We start from the raw sequence: 19,475 nt of genomic DNA, 5'->3' as shown, positions 1-19,475 counted from the left end.
TAAAAAAGAAGATAACAAATAAACAACCTAATGTTATTCCTCAAGAAACTAGGAAAAGAAGAACTATGCCCAAAGTTATTAAAAGGGAAGACATAGTAAAGATTAGCCCAAAAATAAATGAAAAAGAGACTAGAAAACATAAAATTGACAAACCTTTTGGTAGGCTAAGAAAAAAAGAAAAGACAAATGAAAGAAGAGACATTACAACTGATACCATAAAAATACAAAAATCATAAGAGATTACCATGAACAATTATACACCAACAAATTGAATAACCTAAAGGAAATAGATAAATTCCTAGAAACAACATACCAAGACTGAATTATGAAGAAATAATAAATCTGAACAGACCAGTAACCAATAATGAGATTGAATCAATAATCAAAAATCTCCCATCAAAGAAAAGCCTGGGACCTGATGGTTTCATGGCTAAATTTTACCAAACATTTAAAGAACTAATACCAACCCTTCTCAAACTCTTCCAAAAAACTAAGAGGAGAGAACACTTCCAAAGTCATTTGCAAGGTTAGCATTTCCCTGACTCCAAAGCCAGACAAAGACACTAAAAGGAAAGAAAATAACAGGAGTATATACCTGATAAACATAGATACAAAAATCTTCAACAAAATACCAGCAAACCAAATTCAACAGAATATTAAAAGGATCATTTACCATGACCAAGTAGGATTTACCCCTGGGAAGCAAGGAAGTTCAATATATGCAAATCAACAAATGCGATACATCACATTAACAGAAAAGGACAAAAACCATATGATCATATCAGTAAAAGCATCTGACAAAAATTCAACATTCCTTCATGATATAAACTGTCAGCAAATTAGTTATAGAAGAAATGTTCCTCTACACAATGAAGGCAATACAGGACATACCCACAGTTAACATCATACTCAATGGTGAAAAGTTGAAAGCTTTCCTCTAAGATCAGGAATAAGACAAAGATGCTCACTCTCACCATTTCTATTCAACATAGTACTGAAAGTCCAAGCCAAATTAGACATGAAAAAAAATTAAGGGCATCCAAATTAGCTAGGAAGAAGTGAAATTCTCTGTCATCTCTGTTTGCAGATAACATAATCTTTATACAGAAAACTCTAAAGATTCCACTAAAAAACTGTTAAAACTAATAACTGAATTAAGTAAAGTTGCAGGATAAAACATCAACATAAAAAAATTAGTAGCATTTCTACAAATTAGTAAGAAACTATCCAAAGAGGAAATCAAGAAAACAATTCCATTTACCATACTCTCAAAAAATACTGAGGAATAAGTTTAACCAAGGAGGTAAAAGACCTATACAATGAAAAATATAAAGCATTGATGAAAAAAATTGAAGAAGGCACAAATACATGGAAAGATATGCCATGATCATGGATTAAAAGAATTAATATTATTAAGATGTTCCTATTACCCAAAGTGATCTACAGATTCAATGTAATCCCTGTCAAAATTCCAAAGGCATTTTTCAAAGAAATAGAAAAAATAATTCTAAAGCTCATATGGCACCACAAAAGACCCTGAGTAGCCAAAGCAATCTTAAACAAAAACAACAAAACTGGAGGCATCATACCTCCCAATTTCAAAATCTACTACAAAGCTATAGTAATCAAAACAGCATGGTACAGTCACAAAAATAGATATATAGGTAAATGGAACAGAATAGATGGCCCAGAAATATATCTATGCTTTTATGATCAACTGATCTTCAGCAAACACAGAAAGAATACACAATGGGGAAAGGACAGTCTCTTCAATAAATGGGCATTGGGAAAATTGGATATCCACACAAAGAAGAATGAAAGTAGACCCTTATTGTACCCCATATATAAAATCAACTCAAAATGGATTAAAGACTTTTTAAAAAGACCTGAAACTATAAAACAGCTAGAAGGAAACATCAGGGAACAGCTTCTTGACATTGGTCTAGGCAAAGATTTTTTTGGATCTGACCCTAAAAGCACAGGCTACAAAAGCAAAAAATAGACAAATGGGATTACATCAAACTAAAAAACTTCTTACAACAGCAAAGAAAACAATTAACAGAGTGAAGAGACAACCTATAGAATGGGAGAAAATATTTATGAACCATGCATCTAATAAGGAGTTAATATACAAAATATATAAATAACTCAAACAATTCAATAGCAAGAAAATAAATAATCTGAATAAAAAATGGGCAAAGAATGCCAAGACATTTCTCAAAAGCAGACATACAAATGGCCAATAGGTATACGAAAAAATGCTGAACATCTCTAATCATCAGGGAAATGCAAATCAAAACCACAATGCAAAAATATAACCTCACATCTATTAGGATGGCTATTAACAAAAGACAAAAGGTAAGTGTTGGTGAGGATGTGGAGAAAAGGAGACACTTGTACACTACTGGTAAGACCATAAATTAGTACATTCATTATGGAGGCTTCTTAGAAAATTAAAAATAGAATTACCATATGATTCAGCAATCCCATTACTGGATTACAAAGGAAATGAAATCAGTATGTTGAAGAGATATTTGCATTCCCATGTTCATGCAATATTATTCACAATAGCTAAGATATAGAATCAACCTAAGTGTCCATCAATGGATGAACAGATAAAGAAAATGTGGTATATATACACAGTGGAATGCTATTCAGACTTTAAAAAGAAGGAACTCCTCCTGTCATGTGCAACAACATAGATATACCTGGAGAATATTATGCTAAGTGAAATAAGCAATGCACCGAAAGATGAATACTATGTGATGTCACTTACATGTGACATCTTAAAAAAGTTAAACTCACAGAAGCAGAGAGTAAAATGGTGGTTACCAGGCAGACTGGAGGAAAAGGGTATAGGGGAGATGTTTGTCAAAGGATACAAAATTCCATTTAGACGGGTGGATTAAGTTCAGGAGACCTATCACACAACATATGACTATAGTTAATAATGATGTACTGTATACTTGAAAATTACTGAAGAGTAGATTTTAAGTGTTCTTACCACAATACATTATAAATACGGCAGGTAATAGATGTATTGACTAGCTTGATTTAGCCATTCCACAATATATATATTAAAACATATTGTACATAAAAAATATATATTTTTTCAATTAAAAATAATTACATTTTTAAAAAGAAAGAAAAAAGTGAATAAACAACACACAGAATGGGAATTAATAGTTGCAAATCATAAATCTAATATGGGACTTGTATCTAGAAAATATAGAGAACTCTTTTTTTTTTTTTTTTTGAGACAGTCTCGCTTTGTTGACCAGGCTAGAGTGAATGCCGTGGCTTCAGCCTAACTCACAGCAACCTCAAACTCCTGGGCTTATGCGATCCTACTGCCTCAGCCTCCCGAGTAGCTGGGATTACAGGCATGCACCACCATGCCTGGTTAATTTTTTTTCTATATATATATATTTTTTAGTTGGCCAGATAATTTCTTTCTATTTTTAGTAGAGACGGGGTCTCGCTCTTGCTCAGGCTGGTCTCGAACTCCTGACCTCGAGCGATCCACCGGCCTCGGCCTCCCAGAGTGCTAGGATTACAGGCGTGAGCCACGGCGCCCGGCCTAGAAAATATAGAGAACTCTTAAAACGTAATAATAAAAAGACGAATGACCCAATTAAAAACAGGCAAAGGACTGAACAGATATTTCTCCAAAAAAGATATACAAATAGCCCGTAAGAACACAAAAAGATGCCCAACATCACTAGCCATTAAGGAAAAGCAAATTAAGGCCACAATGAGCTACCACTTTACACCCACTAGGATAGTCATACCAAAAAGGTACATAATAACAAAAAGTGGTAAGGATGTAGAGAGTTTGAAATCTTCATACATTATTGGTTGGAATGTAAAATAGTTTGGAAGCTCCTTAAAATGTTAAACCTTGTGTCCCAACAATTCCATAACCAGATATATGTCTAGGAAAAATGAAAACATGTCTGCACAAAAACTTGCGCATGAATTTTCATAGAAGCATTGTTTATAATAGCCCAAATGTGGGAAGAACACAAATGTCTATCAACCATATATTGGCTGGTAGGAGAATGAGAGAGTAAGAAAATATTGCTTACTATATAAAACAAAAGCATATCAAAGCAATGAGGAAAATACACATAGCTATTATAGACTTCATTTCTATGACTTGTCACACAACTTACTTGGGATTTATCATTTTGTTACTTCACCACTCATTCCATGTTCCCTTTGTCCTTATCTCTGTCCTGCCAAGCAGGATGAATACCAAAAAAATTGCCTGAGTACATCATAGTTAAAATGCTAAAAACCAATAGCAAAGTAAAAAGGAACATATTAGGAGCACATTATATTTAGATATTGCATTTCTCAATAAGGTCTAAGGTTGACATGTCAACAGAAATTATGAAATTCAGATGATGAAGGAATGATATCTTCAAATATGCTGAAATATAAAAATATTCTAAGATAAAATTAAGACATCTACAAATAAAAAAGCTGAAAAAAATGTTCGCTGATGGAAGCACAGAACTGCTGAAAGGAATCAAGGCCACTGGAAAGAGTAAATATAGACGGAAGACAAAAATGAACCAGTGACATAAACAAATCCATTAAACAAATATTGGCAGTACTTCAGACTCAACTACCAAAATGTAAAGCAACGATTGAGTCTATGACATTTACACTGATCAGTATTGTAATACTGATTTGGGATATTTCTCAGGTATTGGTAACTGAGCAAATTCTATCCTGATATATATCGGAGTACTCCCCCTCTACTTTTTTATAAGCTAGAATAAGAGAACTATGAATATCATAATTCATTACAGTTATATAAATAATTATATTTATGATGAGAAATATTATTAGGTTTTTTCTTTTTTGCTCCATAATTCTTCCTACCCTGAGAATTATTAGCTTTTTTGGAAGCAAAATTTTCATTTTACAAGGAATTTTTAATATCATCATTTAAATATTTACATGAGGCTTTAAACATGTTCCCTTTGGTTTGGGAATGTTATATATTTTAAATGTACATGATACACTTGAAACAAAAACAAAACCAAGAATTAAAAAAAAAAGCCAAGGAATGATTATCATAATATTCAGGATAGTGGCAAGCTCAGTGGGAAATCAACAGGATGGGACAGAGAAAGAAACATGACAGACCCCATTAGTGGATCTTAATCAACCTCTTAAGATGGGTAGCAGGTTTAAAATTTTTCATGTCATTATTATGCATCAAAACTTACAGTCCTTTATATGTACCAAAGGTTATTTAAAAATTTTTTAAAGAGCAGAGATAATAAAATGAGAGCTTGATTTATTGCTCCTAATAAAATCACTAAGAGAGATCTGTGGACAGAAGTACCTGTTTCGCTTCCTGTTCCATGATCATTGTGGATCTGCTGTAAGCCAGGAATTGGCCGTGTTGTCAGATACCAAACTGCATGTAGGACATCTGTGGCATGTATACGATTGTGATCTAAAGTCACCAAAATGTTTTATAAAAATGGTCATTCTGCTAGGTTTGACATAGGACATTTTTAAAGTACAAGAATTTTCTAGTTATACTATATATCCTCATAAATAAAATGTATAACTTAGAATAATTTCCCACAACTATATTTTGTTTTATTTTTAAAGTCTCTTGATGTGTTAGAAAGTTCTCTTTTAAAAACTTTCACATATACTATGGCAACATAGTAAAGGGGCCAAAGAAAAGCCAGGGTAACCTAGGATAATTGAAAGGCATTGGAAAATTTTCTTAAGGTTCCTATTTTGTGGCTTTTAAAAAAATATCATGTAGTATGTGCATTATGGAGACATACATTTGCACATAAAACAGTTACAAATTCTGGATACTTATACTTTTGCCAAAGAAAAAAAAACAGGTAAAAAATACCTATGTCTCAGGTTTGCTATAAGAATTAAATGATAAATGATATGTGAAAGCATCCAGAACAGTGTCTGACACATAGTATATGATCAATAAAACATTGGTTTACTGAAATTCCACTATGTGAAAAGGCAATATGATATAGTATAAAGAGTATAGGTTTTAGTAGTCAGACAGACCTAGAACTGAAACCCAGCTTTGGTATCTAGTTTTATGATTTTGGGAAAGATCTTTTACAGTTTACTTCTCATCCATAAAAGGTAGATAATACAACCTTTCCAACAGATTAAATAAGACAACCTAGGTGAAACTAATGATTATAGTCATAGCAGATATCCAATAAAAATTCAACACTTCAACAAATATTTAATGAATACCTACAAGATAGCATGAGTAGATAATACAATACTAAATGTTCAGGCTATAGACATCACATGATGTCAATCCACTAGGAGCTTAATTATTAATAATATAATCATCATCTTTTATTGACCATATACTATGTATCATGAATTCTAATATATGCTTTGCATGAATTATTATTATATTATTATCACTCCCTGTGGAGTAGGTACTATTAACATTTCCATTTACAAATTTCTAAACTAAAGTTAAGAAAAGTTAGGTCCAGATTTGGTTTTCTTAACGAATATATCCTAACTGAAGGTGACACTGAAGACTCCTTAACACATTTCTTTCCATTCTGCTTCCCTTACATTCCATCTTAATGTATCCCTATATTGCATTTATAAAATTCAACCACTTTTTGAAATGTATAATTTATAAGTGGAAATAATAGTATATATAACTCACCTTAAATTATTAAACATTATTAATGAGTTATGCCAATGTAAGAAAAATTAAATAATTTTTATGAACACTAAAGATATTTATATCATTGATTTCCCAAATAATGTGTCCATAAGGAGTGATATTGTAGACTATACATAAAGAAGCCCTATCTTTTCCTAATATGAAACTCAAATTATAGTCAATCATAAAATCAGTTATTAAAAATTATTCCATAAATCACAATGTATTTAAGTATAGAAATTCTACGGATAAATTTTAAATACTTTTAAAGTGGAGAATTTTCTGAAACTCTTGACTGACTTAATATTACCAAACATTTAAAAAGCTAAGACAAATAATTATTAACATACAAAGATTTTAATATATGAATTATATATTAACTATTAATATATAAATTAGGTGAAAAAGCAGATTATAAATATATACCAATATTATGATCCCCTTTACAAAAAATAAATTTATAGAAGAAGAAATTCTTGAAAGATATATACTAATATGTTAACAGTAGTCAGTTAACTCTAGCTAGCATAATACAGATTTTCTTTTAAATCTTTACTTAAAAATTTTCCAAACATGTAGTTTTAAAAGTGTTTAAGGGACCAACTAAAGAGAAAGATAATAAAGAGTTTCAAAATCAGCATTACTTGTACTTAAATAATAAGATGTTAATACTTACAAGGAATGTCTCGATAGCCATCTTCTAATGCACAAAAATACTTCACAAATTGTTGAGTGGGAATTTTAAATATGTCCAATAAACCAGTGTCTTGAAATAAGGTGTACATGACCTAAATGTCAATTAAAATAAAGTTCACTTTGAAAATCAGAATTCCCACTTGTAGCTGAGTATAATGTTTTTGTGATTTGCATTTAAGAATGTTAACCATGTGTATGCCTTAGAGTTAATAATTCATTAAAAACTTTCCTAGAAATAATTCTTTCCAAAAAATAAAGAAGAACATCACCCTAAAGCCCCTGAAAACGAAAAAAGGCTTACCACACATACTATGTCTCAATTTTAAAATTTTTCCATTTTTCTCTTTAGCTATTTATTCATAATTTACTAAAGGGCATGTGAATTCTATTCTAGTCCTAGCCTAGGTGTTAAAAAAAGTCAGAACAGTATCATATTTATCACATTTTTCTCTTTAAGGATGTCAATGAGATGAACTTACATGTCTTCTACATAATTTATCCTTATGTTTTTGCATTTCATAAATAAGACATTAAAGTAATTAACGAGAGTGATATTTTGGGAATGTTAATCCAATGCTGTTATATGGATCTATCAGATAGATACTTGAGTCAAAGTGGTAAAATGGAAGCATATTTCCATGGTTCTAGCATGAAATGAATCATCTGGCCTTAGGTAAAGAATAGGCAAGTGAAAAAAATGAAGCATCAGTTTTAGTGGTTAGAACTAGATCACTTTCATGTTCTTTCAACCTCAAAATTCAAGAAAATATAAATCTTTATTACTTCTTTAGCCTAAATTAAAAACCATTAATATGGTCAAATACATTTTTCATTTATATATGTAATTGTATAATCTATATATAATATTATATGTAATATAGAATTATTTTATATATATTTGGGTTTTATGAAAAATAAATAATTCAATGAACAATGTCATTGTTGAATGAATGCCTAAAGCAATATTATGATATTTAGATTTTGATTTTTATAAAGACTTGAGAAAAAATTAATTTACAGTAAAAAAGTAGAGATTTGAAAACAAACCTGACTGAGAATCCTTCCAGATTTTTCTCCCATCTTTTCTACAAGTTCAAAAATTTGAAAATTCCAGTTGCTCATCTTTTCTATTAATGAGTGATAATCTTCTACTAAAATCCAGTCCAGTGATATTTCCTGTTCAACCTGCACATGCAGGAAGACAACAACTTTATTTTACCATTTATAAATATTGTTAAACTCATATCTAAATGAGAACACTTAAAATTGAACATTTATTTGAAAAAGGTCAGTACCGTTGTGTGTAATGGTTATTTTCAAATACACTTTTATCTGTACTTCCTACTTCTTCTCTTTGTAGAATGCTATCTTTAGACAACTATAAACATGTCTCCTGGTTATAAGAAGACTTATTAACCTTCTTACATTACTCTTATAAAAACATTATATTTCCAAATCACTACCCAAATCTAAAATCCATTATTTTCTTTTTAGAAGTTATAGGTATCAAAGGGTAAGAGAAAAAACTTATATCCTTACAGGGGCATTTATGACCAAGATAACTTGCCAAAAGAAATGGATGGGTGTTTTTTTCCGAAAAGCTTAAATTTTTAACTTTAAGAATAAAAATATATTGCTATTATAAGTAATTATTTTCATTGTTTTTAATAACTGTGTACATGTTTTCTATACTTTAAAATATACAATTAAGAAACTATCAGAATAGAAAATAATATATCTACAATGAAATAAATAAAATGTATCCATTTAAAAATGAAGGCTATTTGTTGCTCTTAACAGGTTTAGAACAAATACTGTATTATTTGGAGTCCAAGCAATATCTCAGTTATAGTAATTTCTCAGTTAATAAAAATTTAAATACCATTACATTAAAAATCTTGTTCTGGGCAAAAATAATGAAACCAGTACTAACTAGTATTATATTTCACCTTAACATAATCATATTGAAAGTTTATCTTTTACATTTGGTTGCTGTTCATTCTGTGCCTCTTCTGGTAGGCGATTATCACCTTCTAAAAATAATTTTCTGCAGTCTCTCTTCTCTGTTTCCTCTTCTTGTGGAGTTTCCATAAGGTTAAATGATTCTTTTGAGAAAATGTTTTCTTCTTCACCTTTCAAAAAAATGTATAGTAATAAATAGGAATAAAATTTGCCTTATGTGTACAGTTCTACAATAAAAATGGTTACGTGTGAAAAATATTCAGATAAAGTGAACCATAACAAAGTTCCATCTTAATTAAGTTGTATCTTGCTGGACTATTTTGCCCAGGTACCTTGTTCTTAGGCAACACACACATTTCCAGTGTTAGACTCATTTTACATATCTACTTATGGATGAAAGAGAAGAAGAGTGGATATTCTTTATAAAAGCGAGAAACAGAAAAAGTCAGTCCCTATCAATAGAAATTTTCTTATCAATTTTATGTAAACAGTTTCTAACATCTCTGAGTTTTAAATATAAAAACTCTAAATTCATAATTATAAGTAAATGAGATTAAGCCACATAACAAAACTTAAACCAGAATATCATGTAAGTTATTTCTCTGACAATGTGATTAATAATATTATTTTTCTCCAATCACATGGAAAAAGGGAGCAGCATTGGTAGATGAATAGTATTCATTCACATGTTAGTAAACATTCATATTCATTCTATTTGTAATACCCTAAATAGGGAACTTTCCCCAAATCCATAAGTAGTAGAATAAATAAATAAAGTGTGTATATATTCACACAACTGAACATTACAGAACAAAGAGAATGAACTACAGTATGAATGGTTCTTATATATATATTGATGGTTCTTATATATTATATTAATTAATATGTATTGACTACAGTATGAATGATTCTTATACATATTAATATATATTATATATATATATTAATGCTCCCTGAAGGAAGCCAGGCACAAAGGTACATATTCTGTGATTTTCTTTATGAAAAGCTTAAAAGCATATGAAAACTGATACATACGAGTATTGAAAGAAAGGAAGATCATTGTCTTTGGAGAATATGGCTGCAAGGGGACATAAAAGGTAATTTTGAGGTACTGGTCATATTTTGTTTCTTGATCTGGGTGCTGATAGTACAGTGTATGAAAATTCACCAAACTATAGACTCATGATCTGTGTACTTTCCAACATGTAGAATTTTTAAAATTTGGGGTTTTTTCTTTAGTAAAGAGAGTTCTTAAGAGTAGTCACTGGAATTGAGTTTCAGAAGAACTAGGTTCAAACCTTGATTTTTGTACTTAATAATGGTAAGCTTTTTCCCCTAGTATAAAGTGGATGATGATACCCCTATTGCTAGATGTTACACATAATAGGTTATCAATAAATGTTAGTTATATCTGAATCTAATAAATTGAATATATAAAAAAATCATTAATTGATGATGATCAGGAAGTATTATGGTTGGAAAAATAATTTTTCCAACTGAAAAACATTTATTTTAAGAAATGAAATTTAGAATATTCAAGTACTCTTTGTAAGTTAAGGCAGTAACTACAATGATATTCTAAAATAGCAGTTAATCTAAAAATTGCTGGCATTTGAAGTATATTACATAATTTATTTTTTCGTGATATGAATTCCTAATAACTATATCTTATGGATAATAAAAACAGTTGAGACAAATGTAGCATTTCTTTTCCAAAGATGCCTGCAGCACTATCTCTTATCCCACACACTTTTCTGAAATGAATTCTTACCACTCCTCCATCAAGAGAGTGCCTTTATTTAACAACTACCTCAAATCTCAACAGGCCTCATGATTGCTCTGATTAACAGAACTGACACTTTGTTCTGCATTAAGCCATTAATTGGACTGGCAGCTTCCACTTCCTCTTCTCTAGGAATACAGCCAACAAATTGGAAGATGCCAATGGAGCGGCCATATTTAGATGGACTGGTCAATAGCTAACAGGCACATGAGTAACGTATCTCGGAAATTCAGCCCAATCAATCTTTCAGATGACTGTTGCTGGGGTATAGCTCAGTGGTAGAGCATTGACTGCAGATGACTGATGCTCTGGCCAAAAATTGACTGCAATTACAATAAAGTCTTCAAGTGAGAATATCCCAGCTGAGACAAGTCAACCCACAGAACTATGAGACTTAATACATTGTTATTCTTTTTAAAAAGCTTTATTGAGGATACTTACATACCATTAAAATGTACTCATTGTAAATTGCCTTAGTTTGGGATGCTATAACAGAGTATCATAGACTAGGTGGTTTATAAAAAATAGAAATTTATTTCTCACAGTCATAGAGGCTGGAAGTCTGAGATTAGGGTGCCAGCATGGTCAGGTTCTGCTAAGAGTCCTGTTTCAGTCTGCAACTACCAAGTTCTCATTGCATCTTCACATGGTAGAAAAGAGGGCTAGAGAGCTTTCTGGAGTCCCTTTTACAAGGGAACTAATCCCATTCATCAGGACTCCACCTTCATGACCTAATTACCTCTGAAAGGCCCCACCTCCTAATACCATCACATTGTGGGTTAGGATTTTGACATGAATTTGAGGGGAACATAAACATTCAGCCAATTACAATTTTAGTAAATTTACAGTTATGCAACCATCATGCCAATCCAGTTTTAGACATTCTCAACCCAAAATGTTCCCTTATGACCGATTATGGTTAATCCCTATTCTCACCTTAGGCAACAACTGTTCTGATTATCATCTCTATAAATTTGCCTTTTGAGAATTTTGTATAAATGTAATCATGTAATACATAATCTTTTGAGTCTGGCATCTTTTACTTAGAATAATGTTTAAAGTTCATCCCTGTTGCAGCATGTATCAGAAGTTAGTTCCTTTAATTGCTAAATAGAATTCAATTGTAAGTATATATCATATGATGTTTATTCATTTACAAGTTGATGGATATTTACATTGTTTCCAGGTTTGCACTATCATGAATATGTTATAAGCATTCACATACTTTTCTCTAAGTGCTCATATGTTTTCTCTTGGGTAGATTTTTAGCTGTGGTATTGCTACGTTATATGGTAAATTTATGTGTTTAGAACTTAGCCTTCAAAAATACTGCCAAAATGTTTTTGAAAGTGGCTATACCATTTTACATTCCCATCAGCATTGCACAAGGGTCTCAATTTCTCTGCATCCTTGTCAGCACTTAATACTGTTAGACTGACTGTCTTTTGATTATAACTATACTAGTTTAAGTGTAGCAGTATTTCAATGTAGTATTAACTTTTATTTCCCTAATGATTAATGATGTTTATCATCTGTTCATGTTTTAGTTACTCATCCATTTACCTCCTCCAAATTACTTTCACCAAAATATCTAAAATCTTTTGTCCATATTTTAACTGAGTAGTTTGACTCATTGAGTTGTAAGAGTTCTTTATATATTGTGGATATAAGTCCTTAATCAGATTTATAATTGCAAATATTTTCTCTCAGTGTGCGGTTTATCTTTTCATTTTCTTACTGGTGTCTTTTGAAATGCAGAATTTTAAATTTTTGCTAAAACCCAATTTATCATTTTTTCTTCTTTCATAAATTGTGCTTTCAGTATCCTATCTAAGAATGCTTTACTCACCCAAGGTCAGAAAGACTCTGTCCTATATTTTCTTCCAGAAGTTTCATGGTTTTAGTTCTTACACTTAGGTTATGATCTACTTTGAGTCAATTTTTGTGTATGTGGTGAGGTAAGGATCCAAGTTCTGGCAGATGGATATCTAATTGTCCTGGAACCATTTGTTGAAAAAAAAAAACTATCCTTTCTCTTTTGAATTGTCTTGGCTTCTTTGTCAAAAGTCCATTGACTACAAATGCAAGAATTTTCCTTTGGACTCTCAGTTCTCTTCCACTGATTTATAAGCTCTTCTCTGTGCCAGTACCACAATGTCTTAATTATAGTGGCTTTATAATAAGTTTTCAAATCAAGTAGTGAAAGTCCTCCAAATTTGTTCTTTTTCAAATTTGTTTTGGCTATTGAGAGTCATTTGTATTTCCATACAAATTTTAACACCAACTTGTCAATTTCTACCCCCTCCCCCCAAAAAAAGCCTGCTGGAATTTGAGAAGGATTACTTGAATTTATAGCTCAATTTGGAAGAATTACCATGTTGACAATACTGAGTCTTCCAATCCATAACTATCAAATTGCCTCTCAATTTATTTATATTTTCTCTAATTTCTCTCAGCAATGTTTTACAGCCTTCAGTGTATAAATCTTACACTTCTTTGGTTAAGTTTATTCCAACTACTTATTCTTTTTGATACTATATGAATGGAAAAGGTCCTCTTAATTTCAATTTACAATGGTTCATTGCTAATATACAGAAATATAATTGATTTCTGTATACTGATCTTGTATCTTGTGATTTTGCTAAACTTGCTTCTTGGTTGTAGTAGTGTGTGTGTGTATTCTTTGGGATTTTCTATGCAAAGGATCATATTATTTGTAAATAGGAACAGTTTTATTTCTTTCTTTAAATTCTGGATGGCTTTATTTATTTATTTATTTTCTTTCTAATTTCCCTGGCTAGACTCTCTGGTACAATGTTGAATAGAAGTGCTGAGAGCAAAAATCCTTATCTTATTCTTAATCTTAGGGAGAAAATACCAATCTTTCTTCATTAAGGATGGTTACTGTGTGTTTTCCAAAGATACCCTTTATCAGATTGAGGAACTTCTCTGCTACTACTAGTTTGAATGTTTTTATCACAAAAGAGTGTTGAATTTTGTCAAGTACTTTTTCTGCATCTATCGAGATTATTATGTGGTTTTTATTCTATTACTGTGGTGTATTACATTGACTGATTTCCTAATGTTCAGCCACTTTTGCATTCCTGAGATAAATACCACTTGGTCATAATGTGACCTTTTAACATTGCTGGATTCAGTTTGCTAGTATTTTGTTAAGGATTTTTGAAATCCTTAACAAAGGATTTAGAAATATTGGTCTGTAGTTTTCTTGTGCTGCTTTTGTCTGGTTATGATGTCAGGGTCTCATGCAATGAGTTGGGAAGTTTTCCCTCTTCTTTTTTTTTGGAAGAGTTTGTGAAAGACTAGTCTTCTTTTTTCCTTTTTAACAACCCATTAAATGTAAAAAACAACCAATAAAGCCCTATTAAACTGCACACTTTAAAAGGGTGGATTTTGTGGTATGTGAAGGGATATGAGCTTGGTAATCCCTGAAAGGGCCTATTTCTGGCTTAGCTTTTTTCCTAGGGTGCAACACTTCAGAGTTTACCAAGTTATCCCTGCCATGGCAAGCCTTTAACTCCAATCTCTGTCTCCCTACTCCCATGAAGCTACTAAAAAAACTGTTCATCCTATTAGTCATTGGCCCCTCTGGAATCAGCACATACCCTATTGGTAGCCTCAAACTCCAGGCTCACGTTCTTGGACTTTTATTCTCCTCTAGATCTTGTACTGGTAATTCTTAGGAGCTTGTTAGTTCTTGAATGGCTTCAAGTAGACTTTTAAAAAAATAACTTGTCCAGTTTTTGTAGCTGCCCTTAGGGAGAATGTTGGTCTGAGTTACCTGGTTAATTATTACTGGTAGTTTTGCATCATCAGTTTTTTAAGGTTATAAAACAACTATAATTTTATCAACAATATTTCTTGTTTGAGGATATAAAGTGTTTCAGAATGATATAACTGACCAGATTTTAAAATAACTCCTCTCTATGCCATAAAAAATTTATGCAAATATATCTAGGCTTAGACTGTGTAGTATAAATTTGTGTTAAAATAAATAATTTCACTATTTATGAACACTAGCCATAAACTAAGAAGACTACATTCATTTGTACAACACATTTTTATTCTTCAAGATACTTTCACCATCTATTATTTATAATTTGTTCTTAATAATTTCTCTGTGATATAGGTAAAAATATTATAATATTTATTTTAAAGATGGATAAACTGAAATTAAACTCAATCATTTGTCCATTCTAAAAAACATTGTAAGAAATTGCTCTTAAACTCAAATATATGACTTTTGCAATCTCACCTGATTTTCCACTGTGGCATTCTGTACCATCTGATTCAGATGTTGAAACATATTTCAGTATTTGATGTCCACAGCTTGTAGAATAAAATAGATAAATATATATGATAAATGAGGTAATTTTTTTACCTAGCCATAATTAGAAAATCTGCTTAAATTTTAATCAAGATCCCAAGCACAACACATGCTAATATTCCAATCTCTATAAACTTAAAAGGCTTTATCCTAGAAAGCATCTGTGTGTCCCTGAAGGAAATAACACATTTTTCAAAGTCAACATTGAGGTCTGAGGTAAACTCTTATTACTATCAAAGCAGAAAGGAGATTAAGCACCATATGAACTGGTATTATGAATAGACACTAAAGTAGTGTATACTAAAATAATTCTCTCAATATTTACTGATATCTTATGATGAGTAGAATACTATTATATTTCACTTCAGATGGAGACCATTTAATTAGAAAATTAATAATAGCACTGAAATAAGAAAAGGTTTATTTAGAATAAAAACTACTAGATTAAGAAGAGGATATCTCTTTAATCCATCATCTAGTTATAAGACAGAACTAGAAAACTGGTAATATTAATATTTTATTAAAATACAGTACTTTCTCATATAATGTCATTGATAGGTTCTTGAAAATTGAGACTGTAAGCGGAGTGACTTACAGAAGATCCTTGAATAATGTCATTTCATTAAAACATTGATGAGAAAAAAATTGGTTTCATTATAGGTCATTTAGGTTAAAGTTGCAGCATCCAAGAACCTATCAATGATGTTGAGGACTTACTGTAACTTACATTTTGAAACAGAAATAATAAACAGTTGGGAAACTTACCTGTTACACAGATTGCTATCAGAATTTCTAAACTGCTGATACAAATCTGGTGTATTAGGTACACTGCCCAGAGATCTGTGTAAAATAACACTTGGCTTATTAAAAAAATCAGCAGTATCAGGAAATTCTATAGGTGATCGATTAGTTAGAGAGCCAGCAGACATTAGTCCATGGCTGGGAGAATTCACAGGATTCAGGCTGGATAAAGCACCTTAAAAAATTAAGAGAGAAGACAGATAAATAAATATATATATATGTGTTTATTATATATGTCTGTGTTTTTATAAAGAACATTTTCCTTCTTTAAAGAAAGCAAAGTATTTACAATTAAATGATATAATCAATTTCTACATGGGGCTTCAAGACATTCTAGGAATTTAAGCAAGATTTGTCATATTTATCAACATCAATGACTGTTGAGTAAACAACTGGCAGAATAGCACACAACAGGTAAATAAATAGTAAGAGTCTGACTAGAATGTACATACTGCCTGGCACAAATTATCCTAATTCATATTGGTCTTATCTTTCACATTTTGTGTCCCTACTAGCTTGATTATCTACATAAGCAAAGCAACTCTACCAAATTTTACTGAATTTTTTTCAATTCAGTAAAATTCAACTTTATTGAAAAACTAAAGTTCTTAATAGCATTAAGCAAGTTGAGGATATGCTAAAATTGTATGCTAACACAGTGGCAGACCCTTTACAAACTGCATCCAAATATTTCCAGCTCATTCACTCACTCAACAAGTATTTGAAAGACTATTATATGCTGGAAATGTGCTGGATTTCACAATGAAGAAAAAGATACTATCCCAGTGATATGTGTGGGCCTCATCTAAGCAGTTTAAAGCCTTAAGAGAAAAGACTGAGGCCTCCCCAGAGGCACTATTTTTTTATTGTACTGTATTGTATATATTTAGGGTGTAGAACATGATGTTTTGCTATACACATACATAGAGAAATGGTTACCACAGTCAAGCAAATTAACATATTCATCATCTCACAGTTACTTTACGTGTGTTTGTGTGTGTGTGTGTGGTAAGAGGACCTAAAATCTATTCTCTTAGCAAATTTCCAGTATACAATAAAATATTATTAACTATAGTCCTCATGCTGTACATTAGACCTCTGTACTTATTCATCCTATATATCTACAACTTTGTACCATTTGACCTACATCTCCTCATTTCCACCAACCCTGCCCCAGCTCCTGGTAACCACCACTCTACTCCCTGTTTCTATGTATTCAACTTTCTTTTTTAGATTCCCATGTAATAGAGCTCATGTAGTATTTTTCCTTCTGTGTTTGACTTATTTCACTTAGCATAATGTCCTCTAGGTTTATCCATGCTATCACAAATGACAGGATCTCTTTATTCATTAAGGCTGAATAGCATTCCATTTTGCATATATACCACATTTTCTTTACCCATTCATCCACCAATGAACAGTCAGGTTGTTTGCATAGTTTGGCTATTGTGAATACTTCAATGAGCATGGGAATGCAGAGATCTCTATGAGGTGTTTTTTCCACTTCCTTTGGGTATATATCCAGAAGAAAAATTGCTGGGTCATATGGCAATTTTTTCTTTAATTTTTTGAGAAACCTTCATACTGTTTTCCATAATGGCTGCACCGTTTGCATTCCCAACAGTGTAAAAGGGTTCCCTTTTCTCCACACCCTTGCCGACATTTGTTATCTCTTATAGCTTTGACATTTATATTTGAATCTATGATGTAATTTGAATTAATTTTTGAGTACAGTGAGAGTATTCATTCTTTTGCTAGGACAAATACATATGCACTTGTCCTAACACCATCTGTTGAAATCACTATTTATTCCTCATTGAATTATCCTGGCATCCTTGCTGAAAATCACTTGCCCATAAATGTAAAGGTTTATCTCTGGACTCACAACTCTATTCTATTGAATTGAAATATCCTTATGCTAGTACCATACTGTCTTGATTACTATAGCGTGGCAGTAAGTTTTAAAATTTGGAAGTATGAATCTTCCAACTTTTTTCTTCATTTTTATTAAAGAACTCTTTTGGCTATTCTGGAGCCCTTGCAAGTCCATATGAATTTTAGCATTAGATTGTCAATTTCTGAAAACAATCAGGTCAAATTTTTATAAAGACTATGTTGAATCTAGAACACTAAGGGGAATATTGCCATCTTAACCATATTAAATCTTTTAATCCATGAACATGGAACATCTTTCCAGTTACTTAGGTCTTCTTTAATTTCTTTCAACAATGTTTTATATTTTCATTTAAAGGCTTGGCATTGTTTTGTTACATTTATTTCAAAGTATTTTCTGATGCTAATGGTAAATGAAATTATTTTCTTAACTTCAGTTTGGGATTGCTCATTGTTAGTGCATAGAAATAAAATGGATTTTTGTATACCCTGCTACATTGATGAATTTGCTTATTGGTTATATTATGTTTCAGTAAATTTCTTAGCATTTTATATACACAAGATCATGCCATTTGCAAATACAGTTCTACTTCTTCCTTTTATTCTTTTTACCTAATTGCTTTAGTTAGAACCTACAATCCAATATTGAGTAGAAGTGACAATTATTTTATATTTATTAAAATAATGTTATAACTTTATGTCATAATTTCTAATTACATATATTCTCTTTGGTGAGACACTGTTGTCACACTCTTCTTAAATATTTCGGATATGGTTTCCTCTGGTTCTTTAAACATATTTATAAAGGCAGATTTACAGTCTTTGTCTATTTAAGTCCAAAATCCAAGAACCTCAGAGAAATTTTCTGTTGGCTATTTTTTCCCTTGTGTACAAGGCAAAATTTTCTTCTATCTTTGCATGTTTCATAAATTTTTGTTGAAAATTGAACATTTTAGATAAAATATTATAACATCTCTGGTATCAGATCCCTCCCCCATCCAAGGCTTATTATGTTGTTGGTTTTGTGTTTGTTTACTTCTTTCTGATTATTTGTTTAGTGACTTTCCTGGACTAATTTTGTAGATTCTGTTTTCTCTGCAGTATGCAACCACTTAGTTCTCCACTAGCCTTTTTGTTTTTTTAAGTAAATTTTATTTTTAAGTTTGGCTTCCTAAGAGTCATCCCTGGGTCAATATAATTTAAAAGTCAGCCAATGGTCAATCAGATTTCTTTAAATTTCTTGCCTATGGTCTTCTAACCTTTGTAAAAGGAATCTGTATGAAAAGACA

At 31.2% G+C, this 19,475-nt stretch overlaps 1 protein-coding gene across 2 annotated transcripts in view; it reads right to left on the bottom strand.

Moving 5' to 3' along the window:
* Nucleotides 1–19,475, bottom strand: part of PDE3B (phosphodiesterase 3B) — a 123,687-nt gene that overhangs the window by 19,442 nt on the left and 84,770 nt on the right. For both annotated transcript variants that reach the window (XM_045557586.1, XM_045557587.1), the window contains exons 6-11: nt 16,258–16,468; nt 15,421–15,494; nt 9,383–9,531; nt 8,447–8,584; nt 7,380–7,491; nt 5,363–5,476 (exon numbers count right to left, since the gene is read on the bottom strand). In XM_045557586.1, the coding sequence (XP_045413542.1) occupies nt 5,363–5,476; nt 7,380–7,491; nt 8,447–8,584; nt 9,383–9,531; nt 15,421–15,494; nt 16,258–16,468 (798 nt within the window). The remainder of the gene's footprint in view (nt 1–5,362; nt 5,477–7,379; nt 7,492–8,446; nt 8,585–9,382; nt 9,532–15,420; nt 15,495–16,257; nt 16,469–19,475) is intronic.

Source organism: Lemur catta, chromosome 7, assembly GCF_020740605.2.
Source record: "Lemur catta isolate mLemCat1 chromosome 7, mLemCat1.pri, whole genome shotgun sequence".
Classification (NCBI taxonomy): domain Eukaryota; kingdom Metazoa; phylum Chordata; class Mammalia; order Primates; family Lemuridae; genus Lemur; species Lemur catta.
The sequence above is the reverse complement of the archived record's forward strand: the minus strand, read 5'-3'. Positions and strand labels throughout refer to the sequence as shown.